General features: G+C 39.7%; 1 protein-coding gene across 2 annotated transcripts; it reads left to right on the top strand.

Moving 5' to 3' along the window:
• Nucleotides 1-494: 494 nt before the first annotated feature.
• cbx6a (chromobox homolog 6a) lies at nt 495-11,420 on the top strand. 2 transcript variants are annotated; one of them, XM_020643522.3, is made up of 5 exons: nt 495-866; nt 2,023-2,066; nt 2,241-2,306; nt 3,843-3,909; nt 5,340-11,420. In XM_020643522.3, the coding sequence occupies exons 1-5, from the start codon at nt 798-800 to the stop codon at nt 6,612-6,614; spliced, it is 1,521 nt and encodes a 506-aa protein (XP_020499178.2). In that variant the 5' UTR covers nt 495-797; the 3' UTR covers nt 6,615-11,420. The 2 variants fall into 2 exon arrangements, with proteins under 2 accessions (XP_020499178.2, XP_065811715.1); XM_065955643.1 differs by having other exon boundaries at nt 500-866; nt 5,337-11,420.
• Nucleotides 11,421-16,613: the final 5,193 nt, after the last annotated feature.

The raw sequence follows: 16,613 nt of genomic DNA, 5'->3' as shown, positions 1-16,613 counted from the left end.
AACCTCTTTATAATGTTTGGTTGTATGTCCAATGCTGATTATGATTAAGAGCATCATACAATGCTAGTCTGACTGTAAGCATTTAGAGTTTTAGCAGATATGCCTGGGTCTAATATTTACAGTCTATGGTCTATATTTTTTTATTAAATGTAGTGGAAAAAGATGTGTAAATTGTGCCTCTGATGGGTATTTGAATGCAAATAATCGGGTTTTACATTTATTCCTGAAAAAGTGCAAGTGCAGCACATTTGTATTTTATTTACAAGATTGCATTTATCCCTTGTTAATTTAAGGGCTTGCTTTATTCTTCACACCTTCATCTGTACTGCAAATAAGATAAAGATAAGATATACTTTATTCTTCCCAGCAGGGAAATTTAGGTGTTCCAGCAGCCAGCATACATACAAACACACAACACAACACATATATACATACATATCCCACCCATACAAAACTAAATCCGAAATTTCGGAGCTGTCATGGCGCCGCCTGTTATCAAAGCAGAGAAGAAGAGAACTCGAAGAAGCTCGCGGCTCTTTGCATCCCTCGTGAGTGTCTTCATCGTTGCCAAGACAACAGAAGGGGGCTGACCCCGGCCACGTGACAGCCAACTCGTACTACGCCGCTGCCCTGCTGCTGCTGCTGTAGCGGTGTGTGTGTGTGTTTATGTGTATGTGCGTGTGTGTGTGTCTGCCTTCTTTTCTCATAGTTTGGTTGTGGTCGGCCCGATCACAGAGCAGAGCCTGACGTTTGGAGGGAGGAAACACAGGCAGGTAGCTTCAAACAGGCACTTAAAGATGGAGCTGTCGGCGGTGGGAGATCGCGTTTTCGCCGCGGAAGCCATACTGAAACGCCGCGTCCGAAAGGTGAGCCGTCCCGCGTGTTTTTTTTTTTTTTTTTTTTTTTTTTTTGACTTCCCGCAGATGTTGGCCCAGGTCATCACAGCTCGGCACGGCACTGTTCCGAGCCTATAAACTCGGGGTTGGGGGGCGCCTTCTTGGTGCCTATGCGATCTTAAAGAGGCCTTGTTGTTCCGTCGAGTGCGTTAACTTTAAACGCCAGAGTTAGCTAGAGGCTAACCATCGAGGCTACCAGTCATGGCTCGTATGGTTCAGGCATTAGCAGGGGCAATAAAAACCAGCGACACAAAGAAGGGGCTAGCTTCAGAAAAGGCAGCCCAGCCGATGGGAAGAGGGCCGTGCTATGAAATGGAGGGGGCCGTTTTCTCTGTCAGCGAATTGTGGCTAAAGCTATACGACCACAGTCTGCATTTTACTGCCTGTGGAGGAGTCTGAAGCTTCATTAAATGTTGTTGTAGACCACTGCACCTTATTGAGTCTCAAATATCATCAGTGATAATCAACACAAATATTCCAACCACAATAGATAAATCATGGGTTAGCATCTTAATTGGCTGTTATTCACCCTTGATTGGGATGTTAGAACTTTCTTAATTGCCCCCCTTTTCTCCCCTTGGAGATGTACTCTTTGCACTTTCTCAAAGCAGGTAAATGATTGAGGTCGGCTCCTCGCACATATGTTGTTGAAAGACCCAGCTTTTTGAAAATGATGCCAAAATGATCATGTTCCTTCTTTGGAGAAAACTTGAATGCACAATATGTGGTATCACTGGGAGTGTTACATTTAAAGAGCCAGCTCAACACACATCCAGATTGGAACAGATACGCTACTCTGATTAAAAGAGATGCAATGTCAAACTATCAGTACAGTATGTTCTTCAAAACATAATCAAATTAAGGCATGACACTAACCAGACTGCAGATATGGACGAAACAGGGCTACCACTTTCTTAAGTCAAATTATCTTATATCATTATGTTATGTAGCATTAGAAAAATGTAGGATTTTCTTGTTTTATATAGAAGACACAGCAAGTCACCCATTGACTCACGAACATGCAGAACTAAAGATTTATTAGTAGAATAGGCACTTCTGCAGTCGCAGTTACCTTTTGCAACATGTGTGCTGTTTTTATAATACATCATGTGTCTTTTTCCTGCAGGCAAGACTTGAATACTTGGTGAAGTGGAAAGGGTGGGCAATGAAGTAAGTGCTTTTCTTTACTTTGAGTTGGAAATGACAAAACTCTATAAAGCAATTATTTAGACTGCGTTGTCATGCTGCCATGAATGTGCCATCATTAAATTTAAGCTTGTGGAATAAATCCACTTTGGTGTATGTTTGTGTGTGTTTTCTTCATGTTTCTCCATCCTCAATTAGGCACAGCACTTGGGAGCCAGAGGAGAATATTCTAGATGATAGGCTGATACTGGGCTTTGAGCAAAAGTAAGTAAAGTGAGATCACAATGAGCTTTCATGCACTATGTAAAGATTTAAAAAAGTTTTAAATTGTTGTGTGATTTTTGCTGTGGGGATGTCATAATCATATACTTACATCAGTGTATAAAATTGGTTTATTTTGTTCTTTTTATTCACAGCTTAATATTACATCTAACTATTAGGGGTGGGCGGTTAACCTGTACCAATTCTTGCACCGGTATTTTTGCCATCATTGCTGGTTACATGTGTGGATATAGTGCAGACACAAGGCAGCACTGGTTGCACAACATACCATTCACAGTACTGACACTCAGAGCTGGAGCGGTGTTTAACTCTCACTGTTCTAAGGAGGCTGTTTACTCATTATGTTAGAGCCAGTGTCAGTGTTTACAATGAAAGTGAATTGTGGCACAGCAAAACTTTTATTCTGCCTTCTCCCAGTTTCAGCCAATAACAGCAACACACGGCTTAAAGTACCTCAGCACTGTGCTGGATATCCGGCGTGGGGTGGGGGGGAAAAGTTTGACTAATCTTGAGACAAATTTACATTTTGAAAAACATTTTTACATTTTAGAACACAAAATTAAAACCCAAAATACTTTAACCAAAGACAAAACAAAATTACACGATGTGAAACACTTTTACAAGTGCTGAGACAAATTTACAAGTGGCAGAACACTTTTACCAGTCCCCAACAAATTTACAAATGACAGAATCTTGACCGAAAGGGAATGTACCAAATTATTTCTGACTAAACCGTCACAATAAAATTCCATATCTATTATGTAGTGGAAATGTTTTTATTATGAAAGACCCTTATCAAGAAATGTGGTGTTTTCATCAGCAACAATTTAACACAACCCTGCAGGAGAGAAACAGAACTTAAAACCACACAGTTTCATTTATAAACTACAACCTCCTGAGAACTGAACACAGAGTGACTTATAAAAGCATCTATCTCTGATCGTATGCACAGACGAGAGTTGCATCACGAGTATAGCATCACAGGCTGAGGGAGAGACGGGGGGTGGTAGTGCGTGGAAATACTGTGATATGAAAGTCATATCGCCCACTCCCTCTAACTATACATCAAGCTTGTTTGATGTCAGCAGACACGTGCTTACTAAAAGTGCTTTCTCCTGCATTGAACCTTTAAGTGCCATTACATTCCTCATCCTCTCCTCTTCCTCATTGTAAAAATGGCCATTAGTCCTGAAGTCCTTTATGTGCTGCCAGACCACTTGAAGGCCTTGTCCTGCTGACAGAGAATGTTTACAATAAATTAAATTGGACACCATAAAACAAACAAACCTTTAAAGACATCAAATGGAAACAAAAACGGATGTGTGCAAATCTGGCTGTGTTCTTATGTGGCTTCAAACTTTCTCTTTAACTGACTGCTCTAGTTGTTCTTCCAACCACGGCTGTCATCAGCATCTCCTTTTCTGAACTGTTGTATTTGATCTCATTGCATTGTTCTTTTTTAAGACTGTTTTTACTTTTGCCATTTATATTTGTTGAACTGTCTTTTGTTTTTTGTAGGGAACGAGACAGAGAATTGCATGGGCCGAAGAAACGGGGGCCAAAACCCAAAACCCTTGCTATGAAGGTAAATAATTTGATCCTTGTTTTTATATCTAGCACAAAGATGAGCCTTTTAACCTTTACAGTTTTTTATTGACATTGCAGCACATCAGTAGTGATTCAAAAATCTCTCATGTAAACTAAAAAAACACAAGCCCTCCAGTAGTATGTTATTAGCATATATTTTAAAATACTATATGAACACAAATCTCCCGTTAGTAATAAGAAAAAAGTAACATTCAACTTACTGCCTCAGCTGTAAGCATTTCCATCCTGATATTCTTCAATAGGTGCCATATAGTTTTTGTAGTGTTAACATGGATCACTGCTAATCCCTGATGGGAACTCACTAATTATAACCCTTTTCACGCATATGGAAATCCCCTGAAAAACTCCGGAGATTAGTCTACCCGGAGGTTCTTTAGGCTATGTGTGAACGCAAACAGCCGCATTTTCCGCGCGGACTTTACCCTGAGTTTCTCTGGCCAGGCCTCTAGTATTTTATCCGCAGAATATCCGAGTGAGCTGATGTCTGAACGCGGCAGCATATACTCCGGAGACTTCAATTTCAGCCAATGGGAAGAGAATTACATTTATATACAGTGACAGCATAAAGTCTCTGCCCGCGACCACTACAATCTCCGTGCACGTAATTAAATGGCTGCATTATGTTTTCTGTTGGTCAGTTTGTTGTTCTCCACTCTTTTGTGGATGTTGTCATTCCATTGGACGAGACATAGCATTGATATAAAGGCAAATATTCTCATTATAACGTCGTGTAGCGGACTCTGTTGCTTCGGCTGCTACTTCCGCGTTGTTTATTTACATCATGTCTTACGTCGGGAAATCCCTCCGCGGCCCCTCCCCTCTGACAGGGAAAGTCCCCCGGTGTGAGGAGCATATGTGACCGGCTAGGTCGGGAGAGTCTCCGGAGAAGTCCTCTTGTAAATATCTAAATATTATCCGGAGTGCATATGTGAAAACGGCTTAAGTATCTTGCATCACATCTGTAATGTGCTACTTCCCTTTCAAAGTTAGAAGAAGTTTATCTATCTCGCATGATGTTTCAAAGTCTTGGATCCAATGAGTCCCAATATTAACGTCAGCTTATACTGCAGAGGTTATTAGAGACTATTTGCAAGCATGACCACATATAGTAATTCATGTATAGTAAATCTTAGTAGCTGTTTTCTACTGCATCCAATATTAGTCCACCACAATAAATGTGACTTCAATATAAAATATAGGTACAACAATTATTTTGAAACAAGTGTAATATGTTAACTGTATTTTCATAACACAACATCTCTGGCCTGCAAACCGCAAAGATCTTGCTTCAAAGACTGATATTGTTTAACACACTTTTCCAAAATGTCAGAATAATTCGGGTTGAAGAATTAAAGTTTTTACAACATAGGAAAAAATGGTTTCCCGCTTCTTTACCATCTCCAGCAGGCTCGTGGTCGGAAAGGAGGGAACAGCAGCCGAATCTCTAATTCCCGCCAGACCACATCATGTTCTTCTGTGTCCACTTCCAGCAGAGCAACTCCCTCTCCTTCTACGTCCGCCGCTCCTCATCGCTTGGGATCTTCATCCTCCTCTTCCTCAACTGTAGCACCCTCTCCTAAACTCAGTTCCCTTGCAGCCACACACAAGCTGAAGAAAGACATTCATCGGTGCCATCGGATGTCCAGGCGCCCTCTTCCCCGCTCAGATCCAATGGCATCCTCCTTCTCCAACCCTGGTGGCTTCCCCTCCCGCCCCCACATCTCCCCCTTCTCAGAAACCGTGCGCATCCTCAACCGTAGAGTCAAACCCCGGGAGGTCAAGAGGGGCCGAATCATCCTCAACTTGAAGGTCATTGACAAGCCAGGTAGGGGTGGTACAGCTACAAGCGGCAGGAACAATACAGTAGGACGCCAAAATATACCTTCACGCAATCGCATCATTGGGAAGAAGGGTGAGGCACCCTATAGACCATTCCAGCCTCCTATGAAGATGCTCGGGTTCCCCATGTATGGGAAGCCCTTTGGGCTACAGTGTGGCGGTCTTCAGCCCTTTCCCTCCCATCCAGGGTCATGCTCAAGCACAGGGGCGAGGGACTCCCACTCCTCTTCCTCCAAGTACCAGTCGCCTCCTTCTCCTTCCAACTCCAGTTGCTCTGAAGGAAAGTCAACCACCAATGCAGCAGCTGCAAAATCCCAGGGATCTGCAGGAGCCCCACCTTCAACTGGAGGTCCAAAGTCCAGTACACCTCAAACAGAGACCCAGAAGGGCACCAAGCCACCAGCTCCTCCCCAATCCTCAGATGAAGACCCCACAGCATCAGGTTCTCCTTTCCTACCCTCGTCCCCCTCTTCTTCCTTGGAGGATGAAGAGGAGGAGGGTGCCCCGGATCATTCAGAGGGAGGCAGAAGGAAGCCTTCCCAACAGAGGGCTAAACACCAGCTGCCGGCCTCCTCTTCTTCTGATACTCCTGGTGACAAGAGCTCTACCCCAACCGAACCCAAAAGGGTGCCCGCAGAAGGAGACCCAGATTGGCATCCTGAAATGGCCCCGAGCTGCAAGGATGTGGTGGTCACTGATGTCACCACCAACCTCGTAACCGTCACCATAAAAGAATTCCCTTCTCCTGCCTCCTGCCCTGCTTCACCCTCAACTAGCCCTGAGGAAGCCTCCTCCCCTCCCCCAAGTAACACCTCTGACAACCCTTCTCCCCCTAAGCCATAGGAGATCAGATATTATGAAATTTATTGCCATAGATGATGAAAATTTTTACCAGTGTTGCCACCCTAGTCCCCTTGTACCTTTTCCTAAAAGGTGTCAAATTTGTCAAATGAAATGTATTTCAGCTTAAAACCACCCAGCAATTAAATAGTACAAAAGAGATTTTTCTTTTGGAAAAAAGGATTGTAAACATTTGAAGAGGGAAGCCTATATGCCCTATATGTCACTTAAATTTACATATTTTGTCCACTTGCACAGCACTGACTCTTTTGACTCAGAGTTGGAGTAATATAGTATTTGTTTCTTACTTGCTTTAGATATGCCGAGTTTAGCTTATTTGGTGCAATAAACAGTTTTCCAAAAAGTGAAAAATATTCCCTATTTTGAGTTTTAGAGCTTTTATCAAGCTGACTTGACGTATGTGAAAGAAACAAATACTTTTCTGATTCAGACCCTGCTGTGAAGGCTGTATTGACAGCTTTTAGTGTTTTTTTCCTCAAAGGAGGTCCAGCTTGTTAATGATAAATGAGATAATGTGTTTTGCACTTAACTCAATTGGACTCTCATATATTGCATCAATACAGCGAGTAAATGCAATGCACTTGACTGCATCGAAAAAAAACTATCAATTTTTCAAGGCCTTGTCCTCTTGCTCTCTTGAACGCACATGCATATACATACAGTGCAAATTAGTATTTATATGCACGCACAACCTTAAAAGCTGCAAAATAATACACAAAAAATAGTTAAAAAACCCTTTCCCTGCTTGCCTTGTTTTCTCACTAACACACCACCATCTTTGACTTTGTAATGTCCTCTAAGACTCTAAACTGGCCTGCAGTTAGTTGTGAAATTCTTCCTTCATTTCAGATAACTTCTTATCTCTTTGAGGTATAGAAGGTCCATTAGCTGAACACAGTTCAGGCTAACACAAACCCCCCAAATGCAGACAAAAAACAGCAATTTGTTGAACTCTTGAGTTACTCAGTAGGTGTTTGAAGGTTTTATCTGGACAGTTTTAGCTGGTAAATATCAATAGTGACTGGGGGGTTTGTAGTTCAAACAACTTCACAACCTATTTTGATTCTTTGGGTGTTTCTGTGTTTTGAAAAAAATGCTAAATAAGCTTTTTTATTCACAAGTTTTAATAGATACAGTTCTTTAGCCTAGGTCGGTCTCCTGCTATCAACAGGAGTATAAACCAATCCAGTCCAAGACTTCTAAGGCAGCCTTCACACTGCAAGCCTTCATGCTCAATTCAGATATTTTTTGCTCAGATTTGATTTTTGTGTTTGTTCTCTTCACATTGCTTTTTTAATGTGACCTGTATCAGACTCCTGTGGGAATCTACATATGAAAGTGGCCCAAATCTGATTTGGAAAATATCAGATTCCATGTTACTTGTGCTGTTCACACTGTCGTAAAATCTCTCTACATATAAGCTAAAAAATCAGATTCAGGTCACTTTTGCCTGCAGTGTTAATGCAGCACAAGCGTTCGAGGACAAAGGTTTAACACCAACTGTTTCTAGGCATGGCTGGGTTACTGTGCAAGTTGCTTTCAGGTATAACATAAACAGAAATGCAATTGGACTTTTGGTATCTGAGAAAATAAATAGAAATTTATTTTTTACACTTGGAATGTTAACTTGCAGATGAAGCAGTTTGGTCGACTTTGTCAAACATTGACCTTAAGCAGGCAATAGGTCTGTTTGTAGCTGAGTTTGTGAATCAGAAAACCTAAGCCTGGGGCCATGGTTTCCTGCTGGCAAACCGTTGGGAGAGAGTTACTCCATCAAGCTAAGGAGTTCAAGTATCTTGGGGTCGTGTTCAGGAACGACTTTAGAATGAATAGTGACATAAACAGAGACTCAGGTGCAGCCTGAGCAGTAATGAAGGCATTGTACTGAAGAGGGAGCTGACCTGGAAGGCAAAGCTTTAAATATACCAATCAATATTTTCCAACCCTCACTTACAGTATTGGACTTTGGATAGTCATGAAAAGAATGGAATCACACATGAATAAGTGGACACACGTGACAACATAAATTTGTTTTGTCTTTGTGGTGGCTAGATAGATGGTTTGAACATTGAATAGGCATCTCCTTTGATGCATGTCCAACTAAGAGGAGTATCAGCATTTTACAACCCATTTCAATGTGAAAGTTGGTGCAAAACATTTTTACATCGATTTAATTGTCCATGACACCTACTCTCAGTATTTAAAAGCTGCCTTCTATTCCATCGATCCATTTGGTCTTAACTGTGGGGGGTTATCTGACTGGATCAAGGATCAACTGTGATCGGTTGCACCACTAGAAATAGTCAATTCAGTTTGGAGATTTCCCAGGAGGTTCTGCAAATTGAAGTAAAAGAAAATGGATGGAAAGAAACTTTCTGTAACTTTCCAAAGGTGTCATTTCTGTGGCCACCACTTCAGCTTTTCTCTGAACCTTATATCATGGGTGGTTAGATATATTTCCTTCCATTTCCAGATGCGATCCATCAGTATCAAAAGAGAAGGTATGACTGGATACTGAACTTTTTGAAAACTAAATATTCAAACAAAACCAGTCAAGCTGTTGTCAACTGTCATTTAGTTACACCATGCCGATATGCCTTTTTTGAGGTCAGCTAATGTCTGTGGCAATGCTGCTGAACTATTCTGCCAACTAAAACTAAATGGGATGGTGTTTAGAAAATCTAGGCAAAATTCAGTAATCCTTTGACTTGCTGTCAGCATAATTTACCAGTCACAAGTGCTTGCATTAAGTCATGCAGAACAGCAAGAACAACCCTGAACCAATCTCAATTTGACTCATGTTTTTATCTGCTGAAGTGTCTGTGGGCGAGACACTATTCATGCATTAGTCCCTGACCTTTAACAATGTACTTACCCGACTTATAGTTTCAAGTTGATCTTGGCCACATGAAGTGGACTCTATAAGGAATTAGAACCAAGGCAGTCTTGGAACCCATCTGAAATGATCATCGATCATTGTCTGACTACGGTATATGCCACTGCAAATGGATTGCCAATTTCTCTGTAATTCCTGTGTAGCCAGTGGTTGGTGTTAAACAACTTCCAGCAGGAAGATCCTTTTCTGTGCTGACTACATCAGCAATGTAAATCATTTCATAGTCCAGTTCAAGAGTAGAGTCTGTTCATTTTTTTCTCGTGAGTCTCAGTTCAACAGTAGATTATAGTTACACAGAGGCTTCACTCTGGTTTGCTTCAGTGGTATGAGCCTGAAAAAATAGTAGCATTTTCTTGTGATTTGCTTGCATTACAGGGCCTTATGTTTGAAAGTTCAAAGCGAATAACATCATAATATGGGTTTGTTAAAATTCAAAATGTCACTTTTTTTTCAAAGTCTTTTCTCGAGGATAAGAAAAACACTTAAAAAACGTTTGTTAAATGGAGGTCAGATTGATCAGTACTGATGCGTTTAAGGTAGTCAGGGGGGATACAAGCACTGATTGGTTTCACAACGCAGCAACAATTAGATACAAGCACTGACGCAGCATCGGTCTCTAGACCTTTCCAAACTTTGGTTCTTTTTCTGGTATACCTGTGTGTTGTACTATTTTAAAATCTCGTATTGCCTTATAGCTGCTCCCTTCAACCCCGGCTGCACTTCAGGCCACTTTTACCTCTTCTTCAGTTCTACCACGCTTAAATGCTGCAACTGCAATTGTTAAGTAAAAAGATTTCACTATCTCTATCAGTCACTCTTTTGAAGAGCTTCAGATGTCTCATCTCTTCTTAAGTTGCAGACGCAGTTTTGTGATTTTCACTCAGATGAGGAAGGAGTCGCCTCCTCTCCTGTCATGTACTGAATGGTGCTTCTAATTGTTGTCAATACCGTTTCAATACTCTCATAGGTTACATATGGAAAGATTTATTCCAAAGTTACACATGAAGAAGAGATTGAAATACGACTGTAATGACTTAATTGAAATTATGATGCTTTTATAAAGGACAGTAATTAACTGAAATCTTGAAACAAGACTGGGCTCTGTATTTTCCATAAACTAAAGGATACATTTCTTCTCCCATTGGATATGTCGTGGTTTAAAATAGATTTTTCCATCTACTGTATCTTCGATATCTTTAAGTGGTGGTTAGAAGTTGCAGTTGGTAGATGTGTAAGGTATAAGGTTGCTAGGCAATGTGTCCAACGAATGATAGCAATGTTTTTTGTTCTCATATGGGGTAGCACAACTCAGCATAGTGGCTTATCTTTCAACCAAATAGGGCTCTTGATTTTATTCTTTGACTTTTTAAAGCATTTTTTTTCCCTTTTGAATTGTTTAACTTTGATATGTGATGTAATTTTAAGTGCTAGACTTATTTAGCACTGATTGGATAAAAGGAAGGACGCTGAATTAAATGTACGGTAACATATGCTAAAAATAATGGAAATTTGCTTTTTATGGCATTTTTTTCCTTTATACTGTATTTTAATACTTTTTTTGAATTTGCATAATGATGTTAATGTGATGCTGTTCTTTGGTCGCCATTTTTTTAAAAGTCCATATTTGGGTTTGATTAGAAGGCAGTGATTTTAATTTGTCAAGACTGCAGTTAGGTCTGCTTTAATGTTAATATGAATTATGTACATTGTATTGATCGTAATAACGAGGAGATGGAGGATAATGACATTGTAATGTATCTGAACTTCTGAAGCATGTTTTGCAAACCCTTATTGTACAGATTATGTATTCATTGTCATGTTATCTGTTACTGTTGTTGCTCTCAGTGTGTGTTTCTTGTACAAGGCTTTTAATTAAAAGCTCCTTAAAAGCACTTTATCTGGTTTTATTGTTTCTGTTTGGTAATTGGTTTCTTGCTACTCTTTTTAACAGTTCTTGTGGTTAGTTCTTGCTCATGTTTTTTGTATCATTAATAGCTTCACTCAAACGGATCCTTGCACAATACAGGATCTCTTGTTAACTGCTAACTTTTTGAAAACATTGCCCTGTCTCTCATGGGAATTTCGGTTCCATAGACAAATGCATAGGAAAAAAGGCTAAATGTTTATACAACTCCTATCCACCTTGAGGCTACATTGAGTTTTCACTACTAGGGGCTGAAGAACAGCCCGGAAACACTACTGGCATCTTATCGGGAACAGACTGCACAGTGTGGCGGTGGCTGCACATGAGGGTCTACAGTGTCGACAGTGTTCTTAACATTCAGGAGGAGCTCTGTAATTTGTCCGGTACAAGTATCTTTCAAAGGAGACTGAGACGAGGACTGTGGGAAATTAGGATCAAACTGCCTATTTTAAGATGTCTTCACAACCTGCTAAACCTAGAGGCAGATCAGGCATTGCTTTTTGATCAACATGTCAGTTCCCTGTCTCGTTCATGTTTCTTGAATTAAAGAAATATTGCCAAATTGTAATCAGTTGTCTCACGTGCTGAGTTGGAGATGCTGATTCATGCTTTTGTTTTATCCATGGCTGGACTTCCTTTTGACCTTCCAAAAATAAATCCTCCCTTGAACGCTTACAAGTGATTCAAAATGCACCTGCAAGATTGTTAACAAGGTCTAGCAAGTCCACTGTATTACACCGGTTTTGTTGTCCTTGCACCGGCTTCCAATGAAAGTCAGAATTCAGGTGAGTTGAGGATTGGCAGGTGTGTGAAGTGTAAGTGAGGGCTTGCACAGAGTAGGCTACGCTACATTACTAAGTTAAAATAGGGGCTGTGGGTGTGTGTCGTGTTAAAAGTCATGCACGTGGCAAGAACTCGAGCGTGCTGGATGTTTGTCGACAGCATTTGGCTGCTCAATGTGCTGGGATAAGACCAGCTGATACCTGAGTTTAAATACAGTCAATGGTTTAAATGTTTATATGAAAAAATGACTGTAAAAATAGCATTGCCCTTTCCCTCCTAAAACAGAATGAAGTCATAATTTATTTTATTAACAGGGAAAAACGTTTTTATAGTTTTCAATTGTACCACAGGGAGGAGCTGTTGAGCTACTTTGGTGTGTTTATTTTTACCAGAGTAAAGCGACCTCTGTTTTCAGAGGGATTGTGAAGGCTGGGGTGATATCAGGGTTATCATGCCTGGGATTCATCTCTGAACGCTTTGATCCTGTGATAGATACATTTATTTCAAACAGCTTTCTTCTTCTCCAAAGACAGTGTTTTATTGAATTCCCACTCTGTTCACCCAGCTGTGATGAATGCAAAAAGGGGAGAGTTGACACAGAGAGGTGATGGGGCTCTGGTCAGTTGTCTTTCTTTGTTCCCTCTTTATCTTTCCGGCAGGACACCACCACTGGGCTTATGAGCCAGATGCAACTGAAATACGCACAGAGGTTTGATGCAAGTGGCCCACATCTGCATTTGTGCATGAAACATCAGCCACCTCTGGAGATTAATCCACAATCTGTGTTTCTGGTCTCTGCAGGGAAGCCTGACTGGAGTTCAAGCCTGTGATAGTCTATAATAGATATTCCATTTAAATCCAGATAATCTAAATATATGTGCTATTTTTCCTGTAGAGCCTGAGTTGAGGCAAAACAATTGTTAACTTTATAACCTTTAATAACAATCTACTACAATAAAATATGCTCTCAATCACCTCTCACTCCTACACCCACGTTATATAGCTTTTTACTTCTGTACAAAATTCTAATGAAGTCTCACCAGCCAACTTAACCACCCTACTGAGCACAATACTCAGGGTCATTCTTCGCCGACGCAAAAAAATTGGCTTAGCCAGAAAACTTTGAATAAACACCAGTAATCTGAAATAAAATGACAAATTGGTATACCAGCATTTGGCAACATTCCCAAGGATTTATAGGACATTTAATCTGTGGCCACATATTTATTAAAGAATCGTAGATGCCATGATGTGTTCTTGTTTAGTTTTATAATAGGTTGATTTACTGTTTTATTTTTTATTCACCTCATGTTGCTTTAGCAGTTTTACCTGTACGGTACATTTCCCTTGTCTTGTCTTTAGTGTTTCCTGTTTTATTTTGCAGTTCTTGTCCCCATTGTTTCTTGTCTGGTCTTACTTCCTCCCTTTGTCTGGTTTCCCTGCACATTGATTTCCCTGATTGTCTTCACCTGTGTCGTTAGTCTCACCTGTATCTGATTACCCATGTGTTAGTCTCTGTGTTCCTTCCCCTCTTGTTGTCAGTTTGTCATATGTCACTCCAAGAAATGTCTTCCTACCCAAGTTATGCTTCCTTGTGGCTCCTTGTTTCCCTGTGCAATTTATTTGGACTTTTTGGACTTTGTTGGCATCTCAGACGTAAGCCTTTGTTTGCATTTGTTCAAATAAATATTTGATTTTTGGTTTCTGCATGTAGGTCTCTTCTTCGTTTTTGCAACTTTGTGACATTTTTTATGTATAATTCATCCGATGGATCTTATTTATGTCTCCTACACTAAAATGTGCTTTATATTAAACCAAAAGGAGATTTTTGTTCATCTTTTCATTTGTCTCAAAGACCATCCTAAAACACAGAAATTAGTTGTCTCACAATGAGCCTTGATTAAAACCTCATTTTGCCCAGACTTAAGAGGATTAATTCATGGGACATAGAAGATAAGTATGTTATTTACATGAAGTCTGTGCAACTCAGAGCTTTACGTTATTTCACACGAAATTCACATCATTCAGAAAACATCACACAGAGCGCAAAGGATCGTTTAAAAACATTTTAATTCTTTGATTTTCTTTCAACATCAAATTATGGTTCCATTTCTATCAGTGTAGAAATATTGTTCATGTTTCTTTTTTAAAACTACTGCAAATATAAAATGTTACATTTCTGGACAGTCGGTTACAAAATCCTTTGACTTTGTTGCCTCTAGCTCTGTCTGAGAAAGTCATAGACTACCTTGAAACTTTGAGTGTTACTCTACTTTGCAGCTATTTATAGTAATCTTAAATGAATTAAGTATAGAGTTATTATTAACAGTTAATACTGCCCCGCAACCAGAAGGTTCAAAGCCCTGGTCCAAACCCGAAGAACAACTGGATGCTTACTCATAAAGCAGGATGAGTAAGAGCAGCTAAGACAAGACATTGAATAGACAAAGGTAAGATTTCCAATTAGGATCATATATTTCTTATGATCTCATGAAATTCTCTCAACACAAAAATGTGACATAAATCAGACAACGACACACCTATCAATTACTGTTTCCATGATTTTATTCAATTCTTTCTTGTTGTCTTATAGATGACTCGTCTCTCTTTTGTCTATTTTATCCCTATTGTTCACACAGGAGCAACAGATCTAACACAGGAAAAAAAAAACAGATTCTATATTTTCATCTCATTTTCATCCCCTTGGAATATAAGCCTATAGATTTTAACTGAGGATGTTTCTAAACCATTACATGATGCAAGTCTGTGAACACTAATGTACTATTTACATACTGTACTGATTTTGAGTAAAAAGCTACAAGAGTAGGTGACTAAACACTTTCAAAATTATGTTTAAAATAATGTATATGGAATTAATCTAAACTTTAGTTAACTTTATAAACTGATCTCTGTTACAGCCCATGGTGCTATTAAGAAAAAAAAACATGTTGGGCCCAAACCTTTTAGTGTCACTCCAAAGTTCTGGCATCATTCAGCCACTCACCACTGACCAAATAACATGGAGATCAGACCTTGCAACAGGCTTAAAGTTAACAGCCTCTTTATACTGAACAAGAATTTCAAGTTTCCTTTGAGGACCCCCTACAGAAATACTCAGTCTTCTTCACAAGGTTGAGCTATGTCAGGAAAGGGTAAAAAAAAAAAACTTGAAGCATCTGTCCTTCAAAATCAATCGGCAAACGTCTAGACTTTAAAAGTGAAGAAATGATTCAGAAGATGAAGAGGCTAAATGTGATACAATGATAAGAAATGTGTTTTAGCTTCTTAGCAGTCTGTTGGCTTGTTAGTCATGTTGATCCAGAATAAAATATCTCAACTATATTGGCATGCTGTTAAGTCCTTTTCATGTGCTTTTGGTTATCTGCCAAGGTCATTTTTTCGAAGTCATTATGCTTCAACTCGTTAGCCTTGCTCATTAAGTAACACTTTTCTATTCAAGTTTTTGAAATGTAGCCTATTGTTGGAAAGTCAAAATTGAAGTCGAATTACTTTTGTTTAATGCCAATTAGCAATGCTAACAAGGAATGTGTGACCTACTAAATTTTAGCACCTACATAATGGTATTTTTACATAAAGTACGCTGATTTTAAAAGTTAGCTTAAAGTAGGCTACAGCAATGCAGAGCTGTTAGCATGTCTGCTGAGTTCATCATTTGTTTCTGAGTATGCTGGGAGAAAGCGATGTAGACAACGTGGGTTGACGGAAAGTTTACCAAGAAAGTGAATTTTGTCACTTTCTCACAAAGAGATTAATATAAGGTTATGTGAAGATGCAGTTTTCTTTTAATGACAAGCTCATTAACAAATTCCCCTCCATAAAAGACATGTGCTTTTTTTTCCGCCCTTTCTGCAGTAGTATGCAAGTTTTTTTAAATTGAATTTGGACTAATATCAAGAGCAAACATTTGAAATGTGGTTTGTCCACTCTTTGAAGAAAAGCTTTTGAGTGAGGATATTTGTTTGTTGAACAGGGCCACAGAGGACTTCTGTGTCAGGGTCAGAGCGTTTCAGTTGGCGTTTGTGGGAAGTTTTAGTTTGCAACATCTCTTGGGCAAAACAACTTCCTCCCACGCAGTCAGAAGCCTTAGAGTCACAGTTTTCTGTGTTTTTTTTCCTTCTTTTCGTTTTCTGTATCTCCTCTTCCTTCCACCACCTCTCACATGTAAACTAGCTACATTAGTCTATCGTTTCTTCTGTGAATACATGCAAGCTGCTGCACATATTGTATGCTTGAACAGTTGACTGTTTAAGTGTAGAAGGTATGTTGAATTGTGTCACTTGGGATGTGTGCATGTATTATACATGACTGAAGGTGTGTATTGCACATTCAGTAGAACTTTAATGGCTGCTCTAAATCA

This window comes from Labrus bergylta, chromosome 1, assembly GCF_963930695.1.
Source record: "Labrus bergylta chromosome 1, fLabBer1.1, whole genome shotgun sequence".
NCBI lineage: Eukaryota > Metazoa > Chordata > Actinopteri > Labriformes > Labridae > Labrus > Labrus bergylta.
Note: the sequence above shows the minus strand (reverse complement) of the source record. Positions and strands in the feature narration are given on the sequence as shown.

Coding starts and splice junctions, on each gene's coding strand:
- cbx6a (XM_065955643.1), top strand. CDS start 798: ATGGAGCTGTCGGCGGTGGGAGATCGCGTTTTCGCCGCGGAAGCCATA. Junction 867..2,022: donor TGAAACGCCGCGTCCGAAAG/GTGAGCCGTCCC, acceptor TTTTTCCTGCAG/GCAAGACTTGAATACTTGGT. Junction 2,067..2,240: donor TGGAAAGGGTGGGCAATGAA/GTAAGTGCTTTT, acceptor ATCCTCAATTAG/GCACAGCACTTGGGAGCCAG.